This window comes from Coregonus clupeaformis, chromosome 26 (genome assembly GCF_020615455.1).
Source record: "Coregonus clupeaformis isolate EN_2021a chromosome 26, ASM2061545v1, whole genome shotgun sequence".
Taxonomy (NCBI): Eukaryota; Metazoa; Chordata; class Actinopteri; order Salmoniformes; family Salmonidae; genus Coregonus; species Coregonus clupeaformis.
The window spans coordinates 16,550,754-16,568,171 of NC_059217.1; the positions used below are offsets into that span (position 1 = coordinate 16,550,754).

Below are 17,418 nucleotides of genomic sequence, written 5' to 3' on the forward strand. Positions count from 1 at the left end.
GCGCGGTCCTATCTCAACGCTCGGGCACGCCACCCAAGCTCCGCCCCTGTGCCTTCTTCTCCAAGAAGCTCAGCCCGGCGGAGCAGAACTACGACGTTGGTGATCGGGAGCCATGACCGTGTGGAGGCACTGGCTCGAGGGGGTGAAACACCCTTTCCTTGTCTGGACGGTCCACCGTAACCTGGAGTACATCCAGGCAGCGAGGAGGTTGAACCCCTGCAAGGCCAGGTGGGCCCTATTCTTCACCTGGTTTGATTTTACACTATCATACATCCCGGGTGCGAAGAACGTGAAGGCAGATGCACTGTCACGGCTGTACGACACAGAGGAGAGGCCCAGAGACAACACCCCCATACTCCCGGCCTCCTGCATTGTGGGGTGGGTGGTATGGGCGATGGACGCGGATATAGAGCAGGCGTTATGCACAGAGCCATCTCCATAGTGTCTAGCTGGGCTGCAGTACGTGTCTGCTCTTGTCCGTGACCGTCTGATCTATTGGGCACAAACGTCCCCCTCCTCTGGTCACCCAGGTATCGGTCATACAGTGCGCTGCCTGATCGGAAAGTACTGGTGGCCTACCTTGGCTAAGGACGTGAGGGTGTATGTCTCCTCCTGCTCGGTGTGCGCCAAAAGTGTAAGGCACCTAGGCAACTCCCAGTGGGTAAGTTACAGCCTTTACCAGTTCCACAACGGCCATGGTCCCACTTGAGTATTGATTTCCTTACTGATCTTCCCCTCTCTCAAGGTAACACCACCATCCTGGTCGTTGTGGACCGCTTTTCCAATGCCTGCCGCCTCCATCCTCTGTCCGGTCTCCCCACGGCCCTGCAGACTGCGGAGGCCCTGTTTACAAACGTCTTCCGGCACTACGGGGTACCAGAGGACATAGTGTCTGACCGGGGTCCCCAGTTCACATCCAAGGTCTGGAAGGCGTTCATGGAACGTCTGGGGGTCTCGGTCAGCCTGACCTCTGGTTTTCACCCTGAGTCTAATGGGCAGGTGGAAAGGGTGAATCAGGATGTGGGTAGGTTCCTGTGGTCCTACAGCCAGGACCAGCCGGGGGAGTGGTCGGTGTTCTTGCCATGGGCCGAATATGCCCAGAACTCTCTCAGTCAATTCTCCACTAATCTAACCCCATTCCAATGTGTTTTAGGTTATTAACCGGTTCTGGCACCGTGACACCAGAACCAGACCGAGGCTCCTGCGGTGGATGACTGGTTTCGGCATGCGGAAGAGACGTGGGACGCTGCTCACGTCCACCTCCAACGCTCAATGCGTCGTCAGAAGGCCAATGCTGACCGCCACCGCAGTGAGGCCCCGGTCTTTGTACCGGGTGATCGGGTCTGGCTCTCGACCCGGAATCTGCTCCTCCGCCTGCCCTGCCGGAAGCTGAAGCCGCGTTTTGTGGGGCCGTTCAATGTCCTGAGGAGGATAAACGAGGTTACCTATAGGTTATTACTCCCGCCAGATTATCGTATTAACCCCTCGTTCCATGTGTCTCTCCTCAGGCCAGTGGTGGCTGGTCCGCTCCAGGAGTCTGAGGTGCGGGAAGTCCCTCCGCCTCCTTTGGACATCGAGGGGGCCCTGGTGTACTCTGTCCGTTCCATCCTATATTCGAGGCGTTGGGTGGGGGGCCTTCAGTACCTCGTGGAGTGGGAAGGGTACGATCCGGAGGAGCGATGCTGGGTCCCAGTGAGGGATATCCTCCATCCTTCCCTGTTGCGGGATTTCCACCGTCACCATCCGGCTCGCCCTGCTCCGCGTCCTCCTGGCCGTCCCCGAGGCCGGTGTCGGCGCACTGCTGGACCTGCACGTCAAGGGGGTGGTACTTTCACGACTTCCTCCGAAGCTGCCTCCTCTCCTGGTTCGGGCAGGCTTCGGCGTTCGTCATCACCGGCCTTCTAGCCACTGCTGCTCCTCATCTCATCATTCCATTTGTTTTGTCTTGTTTATTACACACACCTGGTTCATATCCCCTCATCAGTACTTGTGTAAGTGTTCCCTCTGCCCCCTTGTCTTTGTGTGTGATTGTTTATTGTGAGGAGAGTGTAGCTCGGTTGAGCTCCGTGTATTTTGTATTGCCAGGGTATTTTCCCGTGTGCCTTGTTGGTTCCAGTGCGCCTGTTTTGACGCATTACTGCGTGACTCTGTATTCCGGAATAAATTCTGTTATTCTGTGATTTACCCTCCTGCGCCTGACTCCTTCCAATCACCCATCACATGTAGAAAATAGTAAAAATAAAGAAAAACCTTTGAATGAGTAGGTGTTTCCAAACGTTTGACTGGTGCTGTAAGTATTCAGACCCTTTGCTATGAGACTAGAAATTGAGCTCAGGTGCATCCTGTTTCCATTGATCCTCCTTGAGATGTTTCTACAAGTTGATTGGAGTCCACCTGTGGTAAATTCAATTGATTGGACATGATTTGGAAAGGCACACACCTGTCTATATAAGGTCCCACAGTTGACAGTGCATGTCAGAGCAAAAACCAAGCCATGAGGTCGAAGGAATTGTCCGTAGAGCTCCGAGACAGGATTGTGTCGAGGCACAGATCTGGGGGAAGGGTACCCAAACATTTCTGCAACATTGAAGGTCCCCAAGAACACAGTGGCCTCCATCATTGTTAAATGGAAGAAGTTTGGAACCAGCTCTTCCTAGAGCTGGCTGCCCGGCCAAACTGAGTAATCAGGGGAGAATGGCCTTGGTCAGGGAGGTGACCAAGAACCCGATCGTCACTCTGACAGAGCTCTAGAGTTCCTCTGTGGAGATGGGAGAACCTTCCAGAAGGACAACCATCTCTGCAGCACTCCACCAATCAGGCCTTTATGATAGAGTGGCCAGACAGAAGCCACTCCTCAGTAAAAGGCACATGACAGCCCGCTATGAGTTTGCCAAAAGGCACCTAAAGACTCAGACCATGAGCAACAAGATTCTCTGGTCTGATGAAACCAAGATCAAACTCTTTGGCCTGAATGCCAAGCGTCACGTCTGGAGGAAACCTGTTACCATCCCTACGGTGTAGCATGGTGGTGGCAGCATCATGCTGTGGGGATGTTTTTCAGCGGCAGGGACTGGGAGACTAGTCAGGATCGATGGAAAGATGAACGGAGCAAAGTACAGAGAGATCCATGATGAAAACCTGCTCCAGAGCGCTCAGGACCTCAGACTGGGGTGAATGTTCACCTTCCAACAGGACAACTACCCTAAGCACACAGCCAAGACAATGTAGGAGTGGCTTCGGGACAAGTCTCTGAATGTCCTTGAGTGGCCCAGTCAGAGCCCGGACTTGAACCCGATCAAACATCTCTGAAGAGACCTGATAATAGCTGTGCAGCTACGCTCCCCATCCAACCTGACAGAGCTTGAGAGGATCTGCAGAGAAGAATGGGAGAAACTCCCCAAATACAGGTGTGCCAAGCTTATAGTGTCATACCCAAGAAGATTCGAGGCTGTAATCGCTGCCAAAGCTGCTTCAACAAAGTACTGAGTAAAGGGTCTGAATACTTATGTAAATGTGATATTTCAAATTTTTATTTTTCATAAATTAGCAAACATTTCAAACAACCATTTCTTTCTTTGTCATTATGGGGTATTGTGTGTCGATTGATGACGAAAAAAACTATTTAATCAATTTTAGAATAAGGCTGTAACCTAACAAAAATGTGGAAAAAGTCAAGTGGTCTGTATAACATGATTGACACAACTATAATTATCATCATGAAATGGCCTTGGACGTGCCATATGTGTAAGCCAACATAATTCATTATTTTACATTCAGCTGTTTAACTGCATTGATATGGCTTAATCGATCGTAGTCCAGACTTGTTATAGATGCAAATACCATGCAGTTGCACCAGGGGAATTTAAACCAAACAGATTTTTTTTGCAGGTCTTCTGTTTCCTCACATTTATTGATGAATTAATTTCCCATCATGAAAATGTATCCCCATTCCCCAATCAAATCATCGTTACCACAAAAAAATTAAAAAATTAAAGTTTTTTACTCCAATCAGGCAACTCTATTAAAATCCGACATAGCACCAGTATCACAAAGTATTAAGCGAAAACAAGCATAGAAAATAGCATTGGCATGATATATATATTTTTTTCATACTATAAGTATTTCGGTGACAACCTGGTTGATTAACAATATTGGGTTGTTAACACGTTTGTTTTTTATATAAATAAATGTGGGACGTAACAAAAAAACAGTGTAGAACACCATTGCCCAAAATGCATTGCTCCAATAACTTTCAAATGATTGTTCTGAAGTTTGCCCCCCAAAAATGTATTTTCATATGAATTAAGTCCCACAAAAATGTGTGTATTTTCCTACGAATTAAGTTGCACAGAAATGTGTGTATTTCCACATGAATTAAGCCACAAAAAATGCACAGAAACTCCTGAAATCTGCTGAAATACTTTAATGTTATATATTTGCACGAATTGAGTGTGAGATTGTGTTGGCTACAACACAAATGTGTACTGTTGGGGGTACTCGAGGACCAGGGTTGGGAAACACTGCTAGCATATGCTGCATCAAATGTAGGGACCACAATAGAAATAAGTCCCTGACTTGATTGTGCAGTCCTGGTCACTTTTAAAATTATTTGTCTATATATGTATTTTTTTTTACTGACAAATAAATGTAATCAATCAATCCAAACGGTGCAGCGGCAATTTGATGAATGGAAAGAGACATCTGTTTACAAAACACCAAAAGGTTGAATGACATTCGGAAATTGTCAAGCCAAGCCTTTGATACTGGGTTAGCCTACAAGGTAGGGAGGGATGCATTCTCTGTTTGTCGAGATTGACAAGGTCTATTTATTGTGGTGTTGAAAAGGCAAATATGATATTGAAGTGCCCGAAGTCGGTATGTTTTGTTTATTGGTTGTGTGATGCATTGGCACAGAAACCTGGTGGTGGAAGATTTGTTGCATATATTTTATATAATTATAAATATGGCATCAACATCTTATTCCCCCTAGCTGATCATTGTCTGCAACCGGTTCTGATAGTGAAGTAATGAAACAGGCAGCGAGAATGAGCTTGGTTGTGGTGGTCGGCGAACTCTGAAACTTCTGGCCCGTAGCCCTGCCTGGCATCAACTGTGCCGCAATAGCACGTTGAAGTGGCAAAGTCGATATCAACGTTTATAAACGCAGGGTCGCTACAGTTATTGTTATTTGTGGTGGGAAACATTATGTTGAGTTGATTATATGAGGGGGAGGGTGTTCAATTCATTTTACAGTACAAGGGGAGGGTCATGTGAAAATATTGTTTTAATTGGGGAGGGGGGTGATATTGTTTTTTATGACACCTTGAGTTGGAACAGCCCCCGCCCTAAATGAAAGATTTCTTAGGCACATAGGCCTATAGAGGGGTGGAGTTGATTGAGGCTGCCTGCTCCCATTTTGTGGGAATCGGCTGTTTGGTGTCTTGTATTTTTCATACCAGACTGAGGTTCTTATTTTGCCTCCTGGCGTGAAGCAATACGAATCTACATCTTTAGGGGCCATGCGCCTCTCGAGAACGCGTAGGGGCCGATGAATAAACGAGATGATGAACGAGGACGTGGAAGTCGCACTTGTGGGATGTTGAGTTCACAATAACAGCTGGATTGTCCCCTCTCTCCACGCCCGCCTGTCATTGTATGACAGTCACTGAGAGGAAGACAGAGAGAGGAGTCTCCACCGTGCGGTGCCGCGATCGATGCGACACACTACACCTGAGGAGTGAACCCTACCTGCGGAGAGTAGACCCTTCTCCACAACCAGCTCGCCAACATGGGGATATCACCGTCCAGTCTCCTGGATGAAAGAAGATCCAACTACATACGAGGTAACAGAACGCTTTTCCAAAATGATTATGTGTGCTCGTGCTTTGCGCCCCGCTCCAGACACGGTTGAGCGGTAGCCTATACCTACAAGAGTGGCAAGATTATGCAACTCTGTTTTCCACTGACAAATTTTAAAAAGCAATTAATTTAACTTTTTTTATTGCACGATTCACACTGTCTCAAACATTTTGTTTCACTGTCGCATAGGCTACTACCCACTGGGCACATACGTGCGCTCAATGTCTAGTTATGATTTAGGTACATTTGGTTGACTTGTCAAATAAGGTGAATTCAACGTTAAATCAACAAAACATGTCATCCCGTTTTTGGATTTAGGTTAAAAGTTGGGTGTAAAAAAGCCTAAATTCCCTTATGTTGATGAAGTTTTGCAAATACAATCAGTTTTCCAAGTTGATTCAAAGACATCATATTTATTTTTTGGGTTGAAATGACGTGGAAACAATGTTGATTCAACCAGTTTTTGCCCAGTAGGTAGCTTGATTTGGTATTTGACAGAATACATTTGAACTTGTGGAACCGTTTTTTCTATTCATCATACATTTTCGCCTGATATGCTTGGTCAGGAAAATACAGATATTCACCCGCTGGCACGAAACCTTTGAGTCCAGTGATATAGCCTAAACCAGCGGTTCCCAAACTAGGGGTCGCGGCCCCATGTGGGGTCTCCTGATATGAAAATGGGGTCTAGGGAGAAATTCCAAAATCCTGGTAAAAAAAAAAAACATATACAGTACCAGTCAAAAGTTTGGACACACTTACTCATTCAAGGGTTTTTCCTTATTTTTACTATTTTCTACGTTGTAGAATAATAGTGAAGACATTAAAACTACGAAATAACAGATATGGAATCATGTAGTAACCAAAAATGTGTTAAACAAATCAAAATATATTTTATACTTTAGATTCTTCAAAGTAGCCACCCTTTGCCTTGATGACAGCTTTGCACACTCTTGGCATACTCTCAACCAGCTTCATGAGGAATGCTTTTCCAACAGTCTTGAAGGAGTTCCCACATATGCTGAGCACTTGTTGGCTGCTTTTCCTTTACTCTGCGGTCCAACTCATCCCAAACCATCTCTATTGGGTTGAGGTTGGGTGATTGTGGAGGCCAGGCCATCTGATGCAGCACTCCATCACTCTCCTTCTTGGTCAAATAGCCCTTACACAGCCTGGAAGTGTGTTTTGGGTCATTGTCCTGTTGAAAAACAAATGATAGTCCCACTAAGCGCAAACTAGATAGGATGGCGTATCGGTCCAGTATGCTGTGGTAGCCATGCTGGTTAAGTGTGCCTTGAATTCTAAATAAATCACAGACAGTGTCACCAGCAAAGCATCCCCACACCATCACACTTCCTCCTCCATGCTTCACGGTGGGAACCACATATGCGGAGATCATCCGTTCACCTACTCTGCATCTCACAAAGACACGGCGGTTGGAACCAAAAATCTCCAATTTGGACTCATCAGACCAAAGGACAGATTACCACCGGTCTAATGTCCATGGCTCGTGTTTCTTGGCCCAAGCAAGTCTCTTCTTCTTAATGGTGTCCTTTAGTAGTGGTTTCTTTGCAGTAATTTGACCATGAAGGCCTGATTCACACAGTCTCCTCTGAACAATTGATGTTGAGATGTGTTTGTTACTTAAACTCTGTGAAGCATTTATTTGGGCTGCAATCTGAGGTGCAGTTAACTCTAATGAACTTATCCTCTGCAGCAGAGGTAACTCTGGGTGTTCCTTTCCTGTGGTGGTCCTCATGAGAGCCAGTTTCATCATAGCGCTTGATGGTTTTTGCGACTGCACTTGAAGAAACGTTCAACGTTCTTGAAATGAATGAATTAATTAATTTTAATGTGTTTATGTTAATTGCCGTGAGACCGGCAGTTATTTGCTTGACAATCACCGGCTGACTACATTTCGTGACCGCTACAGCCCTAGTCATGTGAAGCACAAATGGTCCTCTGTAGCTCAACTGGTAGAGCACGGCGCTTGTAACGCCAAGGTAGTGGGTTCGATCCCCGGGACCACCCATACACAAAAATGTATGCACGCATGACTGTAACTCGCTTTGGATAAAAGCGTCTGCTAAATGGCATATTATTATTATTATTATATTACAAATAAAACATCACAAATCACAAATCACCAAGAAAAACAGTTACATTCCTCCAGAAATAAGTCCCCAATCAATACTCTAAACTGCCCGAACGGCACCAGAACATTAAGATTACATTTATTTTGAATTTTGTTCCAGCAACACGGTGCTTTAAAACTAAAAGCAGATTTACCTAGCTCCATAGCCGTGGAAGAAGGGGTGCTGAGGGTGCTGCAGCACCCTAGGAAACTGAAGAGTTAACCAATCCTGTGAAGGAGTTAGGTAACTCAGGTGTCTATACTTCAAAAGCAAAGTTAGATAAGAAGGAAGTTTATGAAGTAGGGCCAACAGATTGACAAATGGTGTTTATATAAATAGTGATCCAGGTAGTACACCTTTATGCACTTCAAGAAATTCTGACTAAACCCCATCAATCACGATGGCCTGAGTTCTGTCACTAAGATAATCATGAAACCATGAACAGGCGTCAGAGCTCAGGCCTATCGAGGGCAACTTATTCAATAAAATAGCATGGTCAGCAGTATCAAAAGCTTTTGACAGGTCCACAAACAAAGCAGCACATTTAATTTTAGTGTCTAAAGGATTGTTAACAACTAAAGTGGTTGCTGTAATAGTGCTATGCCCAGGCCTAAACCCTGACTGGTTTACATTCAAAATACATTTATCAGATAAAAAGAGCAAAGTTGTACATTTACCAAGGATTTAACAATTTTAGCTAGACAAGGAAGACTTGAAATGGGGCAATAATTATTAAGATCACTACTATCCCCAGCACAAGAGCAGATTTCCATACATTTGGAATATTTCCTGATAACAATATTAAATAAAAAATGTGGGTTATTGAGCCAACAACTATGTGCGCTGCACACTTAAGCAGACCGGGATCCAATTGGTAGGCCCTTGTGGGTTTCTTGTTGTCTATTGCTAGCGAAGCATCCAGAACTTATTTTCTGTAAATAGCCTAAAAGAAAAGCTTTGACTATAATTTCTCTGATCATTCAGCAAACACTACTTTTATTACCTTTAACACTAAAGCCCATAGAATCACATTGAATAAGACATTCATAAATGGCAAAAAGGACAGTCAAATAATAAATAAATGTAACCCCTTTTTCTGGGGTAGGCACAAAACTACCTTGATAATTCCTATTTTTTTTTTATTACCGGCACCGGTTACCTTCTGACGAGTCCCGTGATACTTGTGGCGGTCGTAGAGCAAAGCGGGGGATTGAGACTCATCTAATGCAAAAAAACAGATATCTCTAGCTTAAACTGATGGATTTTGATGTGGATTTTTTTGTTATGTAATTTAGATTAACGCACTGGTATGTCAATCAACTCTAGGGTGTTAATTTGTTGTGGCAGAGAGGAGGAAGTAGAACCCTTCAGGGATTTGACAGTTTTCTAGAATTTTGCTGGGTTCCCATTACAGTCCGAAAAAGCAGTTACATAATAATCAGATTCAGCCTTTCTGATTTGTCTTACACAATGATTCCTCAGTTGCTTTAAAGCTTGCCAGTCCAGGCCTAAGCCTGTTTTCCTGACCTTGACCCAAGCATCATCTCTTTTATGAATTAATTGTGTACCAGAAATTCGACCTACATTTAACCCTTAGTTTTTTGAAGGTAGCATGATTATTCACAATAGTATTGAAGACATTTGAAAGAAGGCTGAAAGCTAAATCAGGTTCTGGCTGAAATAGCTGAAATACAATCAAGGTCACTGAAATAAAGATAATCTAAAAAAAGCCTGTTCACTTAAGTTTTTTAAGTTCCACTTTGTGACGACACAAGGTTTAGATCTTTGTATTCTAACACAAACAACTGGGCAATGGTCACAAATATCTTGGGCGAAGACACCAGTAGAAACATATTTCTCTGGTGTATTCGCTAGAATAAGATCAGAGTTGACTTTGAAGGATCTTTAGGGTTGGGCCGTGTATGCTTAGTCTCCAGCTGGATTAAGTTTAGATCATTACACATGTCTTTTAGATTGTCTGAAGCCTGCATTTCCCAATCAAAATTTAGGTCACCCAGGATAATAACCTCTGATTTAGTGAAAGAAGACAACAAACTAGTTAACTCCTTGAGTGCACAAAGTTTAGCCGAGGGAGGACGGTAGATCCCTATAACAGTTATGGATACATTTTTCCCTAGACAAAGGCTTAAAGATAGTACAGTGCCTTGCAAAAGTATTCATCCCCCTTGGCGTTTTTCCTATTTTGTTGCATTACAACCTGTAATTTAAATTGATTTTTATTTGGATTTCATGTAATGGACATACACAAAATAGTCCAAATTGGTGACGTGAAATGAAAAATATAACTTGTTTCATCAAATTCAAAAAAATATATAACGGAAAAGTGGTGCATGCATATGTATTCACCCCCTTTGCTATGAAGGCCCTAAATAAGATCTGGTGCAACCAATTACCTTCAGAAGTCACATAAAAATATGTATGAAAAGTAAAAATAAAAATGTATGCACTCACTAACTGTAAGTTGCTCTGGATAAGAGCGTCTGCTAAATGACTAAAGCAAAAAACAAAACAAAAACATAATTAGTTAGATTGCACACAGGTGGACTTTATTTAAGTGTCACATGATCTGTCTCATGATCTCAGTATATATACACCTGTTCTGAAAGGCCCCAGAGTCTGCAACACCACTAAGCAAGGGGCACAACTAAGCATGCGGCACCATGAAGACCAAGGATCAGTGTCCCGTATACGGAACGGTTGAGCTAACGTGCGCTAATGTGATTAGCATGACTGTTGTAAGTAACAGCAAACTTTCCAGGACATAGACATGTCTTATATGGGCAGAAAGCTTAAATTCTTGTTAATCTAACTGCACTGTCCAATTTACAGTAGCTATTACAGTGAAAAAATACTGTGCTATTGTTTGAGGAGAGTGCACAACAACAAAAAACTTTCAGTAATCTTGCTCTGATTTGTCATCCTGAGGGTCCCAGAGATAAAATGTAGCATAGTTTTGTTTGATAAAATCCATTTTCATATTCAAATGTAGGAACTGGGTTCTACAGTTTGAACCCTTGCTGTCTCTGGCTTCACACCCACCCCGCCCGGCCATTTAGATGTGTGGAAGTTTTTGTATAAGCTAATGATCCATCATGTATGACATTCCTGGGAGTGTGTAAACTTACATTTTATATTACCATATCATTTTTGCATGTTCTCTATAGTTATTTACTTGAAAATGTATCAATTGACCAATTCAGCACATTTGGGCAGACTTGATACAAAATAGTCCAGTATTGCAACGCTTCACTGGATCAATCTGAAACTTTGCACACACACTGCTGCCATCTAGTGGCCAAAATCTGCGCCTAAACTGGAATTTTACATTGTGGCCTTTCTCTTGCATTTCAAAGATGATGGAACAAAAAAGAAAATGCATGTTTTTTTGTTTGTATTATCTTTTACCAGATCTAATGTGTTATATTCTCCTATATTAATTTCACATTTCCACAAATTCAAAGTGTTTCCTTTCAAATGGTATCAAGAATATGCATATCCTTGCTTCAGGTCCTGAGCAACAGGCAGTTAGATTTGGGTATGACATTTTAGGCGAAAATTGAAAAAAAAGGGTCAGATCCTTAAGAGGTTAATAGTCCAGAATGTCCCCAGAGATCCAAGTTTCAGTCAATATCAGAATGGATTCGTCTGCATAGCCCAGATCCTGATGTAATCCAGTTTAGGAAAAAAGCTCCTAATGTTCAGATGCATCAACCCAAGTCCTTTACGGTTTTTAAAGTCAGATGGAGTCTCCAACTCAAACAATCTACGCTCAATTGATGGTTGCAGGCCCTGTCTGATGGTTGATATTGATATGCTGTAGTTGGTATAGATATAAAATTGCATACACTGCACCATTTGGTCTATCCCTATTTGTAATTTAAGAGAGAGTAGAAATTGGAATTACTTATCCAAGTCTGCCACGATAGGGCCTGAGGCCGCAGCCAATGTCAGTTTGAGGAACTCTCAGAGTAACCAATGATGGAATGTTATAAACTGACATACCTGGGCTTTGGTTGCTATCGTGCAACAGCCCAAGCCCTCTACGTGATTTGAAAACCGAGGGGGTATTCAAGTTTATGGTATTCACATTTGAACTAATAGTACTGGGTGAGCAGACCACTGTGGGCTTCTCTTTTGAGCTAACAATAGCAGATCTAAGAGTGGAGTTCAAATTAATGGGTACAAGATTACAACTGACACCCCTGGCAGTATAGACAACAGTACGACGATAACTCTTAGAAATTATGGGAGTTATTACCTGAGCAGGGCTTGGTCTGTCTCTGAGTCAATATCTATGTTTGACTGACAATTGAAGACCCTACTCTGTAAAAGGATCAAATCACCAATTTTTGGTCAATGTCATCTGAGAAAGATCTCAAGTTCAAAATCTGCAGGAGGCGTGGATGGTCACTGGTGTGATGTGGCTGTAGGATACATCATGCTACATCTGTAGCCTGAGACAGACTGGAGGAGATGTGGAGAGAACAGCAAATAAATATTAATCGGAGCATAGGCGGATGTCATGGGAATTATACAGTAGCCTCATAGAACCTTCCTGAAATAAACTTTTGGAGTTTCACGCTAGTCCTGGTTCTGCTGTCTGTCTGTCTGTCTGTATCTGGCAGGGCTTTATCAGGTAAGATCACCCCTTCTAGCCGTGCAGGCAGCTGAAAAGTGAGAGGGAATCAAAAAGTTCCTGAACCTGTTTTATCTTTCTCTCTCTTCAGGTTACCATGGTGTCTATTGAGAAACATATGGGTGGGGACTGTGGACAAAGGATTATTATCTCTCTCTTTCGCTCATTCAGTGTTAGTGTGTGTGTGTGTGTGTGTGTGTGTGTGTGTGTGTGTGTGTGTGTGTGTGTCTGTGTGTGTCTGTGTGTGTGTATGAATGTTGGCAGGTGCTAATGGACAGTGCTTTCTGATGTTAAGCTTTGGCCATGTCATTCCCTACCATAAATAACTATCTGGAATGAATAATAACACAGAGATTTGCATAATTTTACATTAGCAAATTGATGCTAAAGGTTCCTTTACATACAGTGGAGAGAACAAGTATTTGATACACTGCAGGTTTTCCTACTTACAAAGCATGTAGAGGTCTGTAATTTTTATCATAGGTACACTTCAACTGTGAGAGACGGAATGTAAAACAAAAATCCAGAAAATCACATTGTATGATTTTTAAGTAATTAATTTGCATTTTATTACATGACATAAGTATTTGATCACCTACCAACCACTAAGAATTCCGGCTCTCACAGACCTGTTAGTTTTTCTTTAAGAAGCCCTCCTGTTCTCCACTCATTACCTGTATTAACTGCACCTGTTTGAACTCGTTACCTGTATAAAAAACACCTGTCCACACACTCAATCAACAAGACTCCAACCTCTCCACAATGGCCAAGACCAGAGAGCTGTGTAACGACATCAGGGATAAAATTGTAGACCTGCACAAGGCTGGGATGGGCTACAGGACAATAGGCAAGCAGCTTGGTGAGAAGGCAACAACTGTTGTTGCAATTATTAGAAAATGGAAGAAGTTCAAGATGACGGTCAATCACCCTTGGTCTGGGGCTCCATGCAAGATCTCACCTCGTGGGGCATCAATGATCATGAGGAAGGTGAGGGATCAGCCCAGAACTACATGGCAGGACCCGGTCAATGACATTTACATTTACGTCATTTAGCAGATGCTCTTATCCAGAGCGACTTACAGTTAGTGAGTGCATACATTATTTTGTATTTTTTCATACTGGCCCCCCGTGGGAATCGAACCCACAACCCTGGCGTTGCAAACGCCATGCTCTACCAACTGAGCTACATCCCTGCCGGCCATTCCCTCCCCTACCCTGGACGACGCTGGGCCAATTGTGCGCCGCCCCATGGGTCTCCCGGTCGCGGCCGGCTACGACAGAGCCTGGATTCGAACCAGGATCTCTAGTGGCACAGCTAGCACTGCGATGCAGTGCCTTAGACCACTGCGCCACTCGGGCGTGAAGAGAGCTGGGACCACAGTCTCAAAGAAAACCATTAGTAACACACTACGCCGTCATGGATTAAAATCCTGCAGCGCACGCAAGGTCCCCCTCCTCAAGCCAGCGCATGTCCAGGCCCGTCTGAAGTTTGCCAATGACCATCTGGATGATCCAGAGGAGGAATGGGAGAAGGTCATGTGGTCTGATGAGACAGAAATAGAGCTTTTTGGTCTAAACTCCACTCGCCATGTTTGGAGGAAGAAGAAGGATGAGTACAACCCCAAGAACACCATCCCAACCGTGAAGCATGGCGGTGGAAACATCATTCTTTGGGGATGCTTTTCTGCAAAGGGGACAGGACGACTGCACCGTATTGAGGGGAGGATGGATGGGGCCATGTATCGCGAGATCTTGGCCAACAACCTCCTTCCCTCAGTAAGAGCATTGAAGATGGGTCGTGGCTGGGTCTTCCAGCATGACAATGACCCGAAACACACAGCCAGGGCAACTAAGGAGTGGCTCCGTAAGAAGCATCTCAAGGTCCTGGAGTGGCCTAGCCAGTCTCCAGACCTGAACCCAATAGAAAATCTTTGGAGGGAGCTGAAAGTCCGTATTGCCCAGCGACAGCCCCGAAACCTGAAGGATCTGGAGAAGGTCTGTATGGAGGAGTGGGCCAAAATCCCTGCTGCAGTGTGTGCAAACCTGGTCAAGACCTACAGGAAACGTATGATCTCTGTAATTGCAAACAAAGGTTTCTGTACCAAATATTAAGTTCTGCTTTTCTGATGTATCAAATACTTATGTCATGTAATAAAATGCAAATTAATTACTTAAAAATCATACAATGTGATTTTCTGGATTTTTGTTTTACATTCCGTCTCTCACAGTTGAAGTGTAACTATGATAAAAATTACAGACCTCTACATGCTTTGTAAGTAGGAAAACCTGCAAAATCGGCAGTGTATCAAATACTTGTTCTCCCCACTGTATATGATATGACAAAGAAAAAAGGTCTGATGAAAATATGTGAGTTAAGTCCATTACTGAGCTCTAGATCAGGGTTTCCCAAACTCGGTCCTGGGGCCCATCCCTGGATGCACGCTTTGGTTTTTGCCCTAGCAATACACAGCTGATTTCAAATATTCAAAGCTTGATGATGAGTTGGTTATTTGAATACGCTGTGTAGTGCTAGGGCAAAAACCAAAACGGGGGCCAGGACCAAGTTTGGGAAACCCTGCTCTAGATCAATGTAAAGATCCATCCCCTGGAGAGTGAGATTTCTCCAAGGTAAGGGAAACACTCACTGTTGAGAGGCCAGGCCAATTTAATGACAGGTTGGATTGTAAGCCTTTGTTCTCATGAGGTCATGGCTCTGCTCTTCCCACTTGGCCAGTTAAGATTGAATGGACTACTAGTTCAAAGGAGATTGGGTTCCCTAGCCTCTCTGTCTTCTTCTATAGGCTCCTGTGGGTGCACTACATCCTACTCTCTTTGTTCTTGATATCAGGAAACACCCATTGGTGCCTGCCATTGTTCAGTCCATTGATTTGATACCTGCCACTAGTCAGTTCCAGCACTGTCCCACGCTGTTTATATCGAGGAGACTTCCGGATCTACGATATAGAAAAAGCACTCGTTTTAAAGGAATGCTTTAGATATGATAGGAATTGCAGGTAGGTCAATATAGCAAATCAAATCAAATGTTATTTGCCACATGCGCCGAATACAACAGGTGTAGACATTACAGTGAAATGCTTACTTACAAGCCCTTAACCAACAATGCAGTTTTTAAACAAAAAGTAAAATAACAAAAAGTGTTTAGTAAAAAATAAAATAAAAAATATTAAAAACTAAAGAGCAGCAGTAAAATAAAATAACAGTAGGGAGGTTATATACAGGGGGGTACCGGTACAGAGTCAATGTGCGGGGGCACCGGCTAGTCGAGGTAATTGAGGTAATATGTGCATGTGGGTAGAGTTAAAGTGACTATGCATAAATAATAAACAGAGTTAGTAAACAGAGTAGCAGCAGCGTAAAAGAGGGGGATGGGGTGGGGTGGGGTGGGGGGCAGTGCAAATAGTCCGGGTAGCCATGATTAGCTGTTCAGGAGCCTTATGGCTTGGGGGTAGAAGCTGTTGAGAAGCCTTTTGGACCTAGACTTGGCGCTCCGGTACCGCTTGCCGTGCGGTAGCAGAGAGAACAGTCTATGACTAGGGTGGCTGGAGTCTTTGACAATTTTTAGGGCCTTCCTCTGACACCGCCTGGTATAGAGATCCTGGATGGCAGGAAGCTTGGCCCCAGTGATGTACTGGGCTGTACGCACTACCCTCTGTAGTGCGTACGGCCCGAGATACTGTACACACACTGACTGTGTGTGTGTGTGTGTCCGTCTTACCTTCAGGCCAGGAATAGTCTGCTCTCTTGAAGTACTCAGTGCTAGCAGAGGACCTCTCTACAGACGTCCCCATGCTGAACTTGTTGTTCTCACAGATGAAGATACATGGCAGCTTCCACAGAGCCGCCATGCTAAAAGACTCAAAGATCTGGCCCTGATTGGACAAGAGGGGGAGAGTTGATGATGGTCATCTTATTGTAACCATTAGATAGATAGAAGAAGTCTCACCTGGTTGGCTGGTCCGTCTCCGTACAGCGTCACACAAACCTGGTTGTTGCCCTGGTACTGACAGGCTAGGGCCACACCTACCCCCAATGGAACCTGTAGACACACAACACACAGTAAAAATGTTTGACGTGTTCAGAGTGTTACCTGAGCTCCCTCACGATGCAGAGAGAGAGAGAGAGAGAGAGAGAGAGAGAGAGAGAGAGAGAGAGAGAGAGAGAGAGAGAGAGAGAGAGAGAGAGAGAGAGAGAGAGAGAGAGAGAGAGAGAGAGAGAGAGAGAGAGAGAGAGAGAGAGAGAGAGAGAGAGAGAGAGAGAGAGAGAGAGACATTGTCTTGCAGGTTGTAATTCTAAAGTTATGTCGCATATATTAGTTGTAAAGAAAATACATGTAATGTCCACACAAGCCCTCTTACTCAACATCCCAGGCATTTCCTCATTGTGTGGACAAAGATATTTATTATATTACACAGAGATATATTTTTCATTGGGGAAATATTAGACTTGCTTCTGGCTGTCCATCAATATCGATGTTGACGTTATATTGTTATTAAACACATGAATCCCAGCATCCCATGGCACCCTGATATGTCATATCTACTACACTACTACTGCTGAAGCCTGGAGTGAAAACATGTTATTGTCACATAGTCGATACGTCACTTGAGGTCGCCAGTACAGCAACACTATTGCTAACTGACAATGAGGAGCAGGTCATGATGATAATAGAACAATCTCATCTGAGCACAGAACCCTTTTCACACCTACTCCACAAAATTAGAACCTCCTTTTCATAATGTGATCAAT

The 17,418-nt window shown here is 43.9% G+C and overlaps 1 protein-coding gene across 1 annotated transcript in view; it reads left to right on the forward strand.

Moving 5' to 3' along the window:
- Positions 1 to 5,597: 5,597 nt before the first annotated feature.
- The window catches only part of LOC121540421 (protein Niban 1-like), a 46,035-nt gene continuing 34,214 nt past the window's right edge, over positions 5,598 to 17,418 (forward strand). Inside the window, exon 1 of the mRNA XM_041849276.1 lies at positions 5,598 to 5,843. Coding sequence (XP_041705210.1) covers positions 5,789 to 5,843 — 55 coding nt within the window. The 5' untranslated portion in view covers positions 5,598 to 5,788. The remainder of the gene's footprint in view (positions 5,844 to 17,418) is intronic.